Source organism: Eimeria tenella, genomic scaffold, assembly GCF_000499545.2.
Source record: "Eimeria tenella Houghton genomic scaffold, Eth_scaff23, whole genome shotgun sequence".
In the NCBI taxonomy this organism is placed as follows: Eukaryota; Apicomplexa; class Conoidasida; order Eucoccidiorida; family Eimeriidae; genus Eimeria; species Eimeria tenella.
In genome coordinates, this window is record NW_013542157.1 from 311,278 (window position 1) to 317,277 (window position 6,000).

The window sequence follows — 6,000 nt, forward strand, 5'->3', positions numbered from 1 at the left end:
ATACGCCTACAGCGAAGTGTTTTCACAGGATAAATCATTCAGACGGAAATCTTCTCCAAGTAACACGGCTTTATTCTAGGGGTAACTTCTCTTCTTTGGAGACTGGACTTTCCAGCAGTGCTGAACGATAATGGATTTGAAGAAACCACAAAGGAAGCGAAGGAACACGAAACGTCATCCAGTCTACCCACCTCCGCATGGAATGGATGCTGGTGTTTCCGCAGGGGCTGAGGCATCAGCAGGCGGTGTCCTGGCTGGGTCAAGCACGGACAAGGTCGTCTGCCCGAAGCCTGCTGCAGGTTACTTCTTTAGAAATTATGCTGCCAGCATCGCGTTTCACTCATACATTGCATTCCTGCCAGCACTGCTAATACCTATTCTGGGCAAGACCACTCCATTTAGCCGGTGGAGCTCTGATGCACTGACCATTCTCACAGTGTTCGTAGCGAACGCGACCTGGATGGAAGTGCTTGGTGTTGACTGTACTGGAGATGCATGCTCTGCTTTCATGGAAGCAGCTCAAGAGAAGCAATTTAAAGAAGCACACGGGTCATCTTTAAATTCCACTAAAAAATGTAAGTCTGCGAACGCTGCATTGTCAAAACTTGTCGCCTCGTGAGGCCTTCTATTACAGCGTTTTAGGAGCGTTCCAGTGCCGTACAAACTGCATAAAGTTCCATTACCCATTCTGTGAAACCACATCGGCTCAACACGAATCCACTGTCTTTTTCAGGGCAATGGTTCCTTGGTGGTGCGTCGGGACTCCTTGGGGCAGTAACCGTCGGTCTAGTCATAGCTGCCTTCAGTCCATTAAATCCATTCAGCGGTGTCCTGCCTCTTCCTCACGAGTTGTTTCATCGAGTGAGAAGTGACGTGGCGCTGAAGCCGTCGATAGGTATTGATATTCTGAATGCGGTACTGACGGACGAGCAAAGCGTTCTTGTTGCCTCGCACGTGCAAACTGCAGCACTTGCCATTGTGGGTTGGTGCCCAAAGATTTTTGACCCCTTTTTGCAAAACGTGGAGAATGTGCTCCTGTCATTCTCTCCCATGGAGACTTTTCGTTCCATAAGCCTATTACTTGATACTTTTCTGGTGGAGTTTTTGCTCTGCTTCATCGTCTATTTGGTCAGTTCAGTCGTCACCTCCGCCGCCTTCTATTTTGAACTGAAGCATGCAAAACGAATAAACTTGGCAGTGCTTCTCCTTGCCGTTCTTGCGGGTCTTCCTTTTTGCGCGATTGTTGGTAAGTTAAGCAGGATTTAGGTTATCTTTGGAGAAACAGTCAGCAGCAGCACTAAACAATCAATGTTGCTTGCCTTCAGTACGGCTATTTTGTATCTGCTGTGTTCAGGTGGCCCAATGCTGGGGATGTCTTTTGCTGCCTTGGTGGCGGGATCTCGGCTCGATCTGTTGTGCTTCATACTCAATGGATCAGCAGACTTGTTGGCAGCTTTGTGCGCGACATACTTTGTTTGCCCAGTGCCAAGGACTTCTTGTGGAAAACAAAAAGTGGACTGAACGAACGAAGACCAGTACATGAGTTTGTCTGCGGGAACACAACTTTTGTTGCGAACTAACGCAATAGAAACGAAGGGCAGAAATATTTACAGCAGTGTGATTTGCTGCCGGGAAAGAAGGCGAAAAGCGCGAGGTGGCGGACAAGTGGCTACATGACAGCAAAAAACGCTTCACAAAGAATTTTTCATGTTACATTTTCGGGGAATCAGCCCTGAGAGTGATTTGGCCTAGAGGCCTAAGATGGCTTGGTAGGGACTGCGTGTTCGGCTCAGACAGCCGCTTCCTGAACAGGCGTGACCATCTCAGTTCGATGCTCTGCACTTATTGGACGCACTTCACCAGTTGAAAAAAATCCATCAGTAGATACGTGTTGACGCGACTTTCTCGTATCGCCTGAACAGAACTATTCGTGGAACCCCACGCAGCTGCTCGCACGCAGCTGCTCGTCCAAAGACGCAGTTCGGCACCACGTGGCCTAAATGATGCACAGCTCTAGAAGCTTTCAACGTTTCTGAATGCACTGTGGGTGCTGTAGGAGACTTTACACTCAGCGAGGGTTGGGTTTCTGCTGAGAAATACTGCAATTCAAGCACGATCAATTGTAAACACAAATGGCTTTGACAGCCATTTGAAAAGTGCTACCTCCAGAATTCGCGAGGTGTTTGCATTCCAGTAGGGCTGCAATGTTTCCCAAAAGCAGCCACACGCGTTCCTGCACTAAAACTACTTCGGTGGAATTCTTCCTGAAGAAAGTCCCAGCATGCACCACGCCTATCGAGAGAAGGCGAAAAAGTGCCCAATCGCGCACGCTGTGATGCCTTAAAATTCGGCTAGCGTATACGCCTGACACTTCGTAGACCGGGCATATCAATGTACCTATGGAAGCCATTTTGCACCGGGCTGTGGTCCACAGCTGGAGAACGAATGCGCCATTGTGTGCGTGTGGAGTGCTGGATTGTAAGACTGCTTCTATACCGCTGTGACGCACTTGCTTCGCCATCCCAGGTAGTGCTCTGTGCGACGCCTCGCAGCAAGAGTTCTGCATCGCGGCTAATGTGCCGCCGTGATTTTGCGTCCTTGCGTTGTTGCGCAATCTCTTTGCGGGAAAGTGGCCTACCTTCCAGCGGCACTTCTTCCCATGGATACTGAAATTGCAACACAAGAAGAACAATGCGCCAAAAAGTTAGCTTACGATGGAGTGGACACGCAATGTGGGTTGGCCGAGTGTAACATGAAGCTCTCCTATAGATATGATATCTCTGATGATTAGCTTGCTTACAGGCTTAGGTTCTGCATGAGTCCCTTGGTAAACCCATGCCGCCTTCTCCCTATTTTTCATGTTCTCAAGCTTCCAGTACTCCGAGATTCGGATGTCTGCGTCGGTGAACAATGTAGGCAACCAACGGTTACCAACTTCTCTTCTAAAAAATTGAGGTAGGCCACTTGCGATGGAAGTAGGGAGCATGGGGGGAATTTCGCATGTTCCGGAAGCCCAGGCCCCGCCCTTATCAATTCCATCTTCTCCCCAACTTGAATCCGTGTCATCAGATTGCGTCGATGATCGGGAACGTCTGGAGTCGGTGTATTTAACCTTGGTGTGCTTCTTCGTGCTGCTCTTGTCCCAGGAGGGCCTTTCGACTGCCACGCAGTTTTTATCGAGATAGTCGACAAGGCGACTTGGGATCCTCATGTTATTGTTCTCTATGTTGACTGTGGCATAGCTTGCCGGCGCCGAGCTTCGTGTATAGTTCACCGCTGGAAGGACGCAGACGTAGCGTGAACACGGCACCGGGCACTGCGCAACGCAGCAGGCACCCTTGCGATTTTTCATTACTTGTTTTGCTATGCCCCAAGGAGCACGCGGCGGGGCAGGCATGGACGCGACTCGAAAGTGAGATCCTCTGCTGTGGGATGATACGTCACGTCGAGAAATCCGTTCTGCAGAGCCCGTGTTCGCGTCATTTGGGTCGGCACTATTTCGTGATAGCTTGGACGGCGGCAGCGATCCTCTGTCTGGAAAAGCCTTAATAGGCGACAAGGGTTCCAGTGGAGCCTGTAGCAACTGCGGTCGGCCGACTGGCGGCTCGAGGTGCTGGATGCACGGAAGAACTCCAGAGCAGACCAAATCATCCAAGTAGGGGATCCGCTGTCTCGTGTCCTGATACCTGCGGGCAAACACCCCTACGATGCGATAGGGATTTTTCTCTTCAATCACCAAGCTGTCTCCGAAGACGTCAATTGCTGACGGTCCAAACCAGCTCTGGTTGTCCTCGTTCGCTTGATGGGCTTCTTTTTGAACCTGGCTTGCGGTCGACCACTTGGACGGCCGTAGCATACGCTTGGCCAAAGTATCTGCAAGCAAGTGCGCCACAGACTCACCAGCCCGTTAACAAAGGAATATGCAAATGCAAAGAATACAACTACTGTGCGTGCTAGACAGAAAGAGTGACTGTGTCTTATTGTGTCCTATTGTGTGCAGTCTGCACAGCCTAACCGCTGGTGTCGATGGTCCACTTGTCCCCAACCAAGGAATTGAGGATCGTCAAACAGTGTTTATGGAGAGAGTCTTTGACATCCCGTAACTGATGGTTTAGGTTGTCGATCTCCATTTCCACCGCATCAATCGCTGGACTCTCTGTATCGTCAAGGGCCTGCTTCTCTGCAGCTATTGCAGCCATGTTTCTGTTTGCGTTCGCAATAGCTAGTGCTCGACAAGCAGTGTGAGCCTTCATGTCAGGTTGAGGTGCAGCTGGTTGTTCAGTCGGTTCTTTAGATTGCCTGCTTATAGTAAAATCTATTATTGGGCGGGAAGACGACTCGGAGCTGCTCGACGTTGTAGCATGTTTGTCCTGCTCATCCACGAATGAAACTCGAGTTGGCCGGCGACCAGAGGAAAGCCCGCGTCTGAAAAGCCCGCCTTCAGTGACTGCGTCTGCAGAGCCGAGCAGCCGCGAGCCGCTGGTAAGCACGCCGCGGCTAGAACGAGAAGCGACATGGTTGGGGCTCCTTGGGGCAGGCCGCTTTGACCGGATCGAGTTGATTCTGCTTCTCCCCTTCGCCGAACGCGGCGCGTCTGCGGCAGCCGAACCTTGGCGCGCTTCTTCCAATACAGTGGGCTCATCCAACGCATCTGAGTCCGACGACACGCTCAGCGAACGCGAATCAGCAGAACTACCACTCGTGCGTCGCGGTTCCATTCTCGATTGTTTCTGAACAGGCATCACTTGGGGAATCTCGGAAAGGTTACGGGACGGGCCCAACAATCAACAAAACGTGGATTTGTCGCCCTCAACTTCCACTCGAGAAAGCCTCTTGCCTGGCCAGTACACGGAAGCACAATCCCTGAGATTCCTAAGCCCACGAAGAATTCTGTACTCTACCACTGGAGGAAGACATCGGCGGAAGAGCGCGCAGCCTATGGGAGACAAGATGATGACTGCACTTGCTGGGACCAGTGCCACGAGTTGCCCAAACTGAACGAACTATCCTGAAGGCAGTCCGCAGAGACCCTTGAGTGAGATGTTACGGGTTTGTAGCTCGCAGCATCAGTATAGGAAGCATACCATCTGTGCGACCGGTACTCACGGGCGCCAGATGTGAGGCTCTATTGAGCCGAAACTTCCACTGTGGAGGGTTGTGATGTGACCTTCGTGTTGGTACACTGCGGAAAGTACCCATAATATCCAACTGAGACGATAGGAGTCAATATTTTCGAAGGAGTATTAACAAATTCAGTGTTTGTTCAGAAGCCTGCCTGCTGCTCTTACGGGCAGGCGAGTAGTATCCAGCCCGACTTAAAATAATTGATCGTCTGCAAAAAGTCCCAATATTAAGGAAGGTAGAAGCTAAGAAATATTGGTGAACAGATTGAAGGTGCGTAGAGGTGACATTCTGGTCCTTGTGATCCCGTGGGTCTCGCGCTGTCGATGGCTACCGGCTGTACTGGAAGCTGAGATGCGCCTTGGCGTACCCTCCACCGCAGCTGCAAAACATCTATGGATAAACCTCAGAAAATTTGCGCATTCAACGCACTGAATGAACGAAAGAGGGGCAACATTGCAAGGTCTATAGGATAGGAATTTGGCAACAGCTCCACTGGCTTGCTGGTAAACCCTGTGCATGGCTTTCATTTCCACTCAGAAACGGCGGCACAAAGGCTTAATATATTTCACTAACAATGAAGGATATTTGAATTTATTCTATTACTGCACGCCGTTCTGAGCCCAAAAAACAATGCTTGAAGCAAATTTCGTCTAATAACCACCCAAGGCTGGCACTGACCGAAGGCCCCAAGCCGACTTCAAGGTAAGATCCGACTCGGCTAGTACCTTAAATTTTCAACTCTGCGGTTCCTGTGTATCCGTACAAATACCGGACTTTGCAAGACTTTAGGACGTAATGCAGGGAGGAAAAGAGAGATTCATGGAGCCCTGTACAAGGTGCTTTGGTAGGAAACTGTTGAGGCGCCGGAATAAGGAC

At 50.5% G+C, this 6,000-nt stretch overlaps 2 protein-coding genes across 2 annotated transcripts; one reads left to right on the top strand and one right to left on the bottom strand.

Moving 5' to 3' along the window:
• Positions 1-130: 130 nt before the first annotated feature.
• On the top strand, positions 131-1,521 carry ETH_00017145 (uncharacterized protein; the record flags this gene model as incomplete). Its single annotated transcript, XM_013374831.1, has 3 exons — positions 131-575; positions 734-1,246; positions 1,355-1,521. The coding sequence occupies 3 exons, from the start codon at positions 131-133 to the stop codon at positions 1,519-1,521; spliced, it is 1,125 nt and encodes a 374-aa protein (XP_013230285.1).
• Positions 1,522-2,116: 595 nt separating this feature from the next.
• Positions 2,117-4,718, bottom strand: ETH_00017150 (uncharacterized protein; the record flags this gene model as incomplete). Its single annotated transcript, XM_013374832.1, has 4 exons — positions 2,117-2,292; positions 2,510-2,666; positions 2,801-3,873; positions 4,016-4,718. The coding sequence occupies 4 exons, from the start codon at positions 4,716-4,718 to the stop codon at positions 2,117-2,119; spliced, it is 2,109 nt and encodes a 702-aa protein (XP_013230286.1).
• Between the last annotated feature and the right edge of the window lie 1,282 nt (positions 4,719-6,000).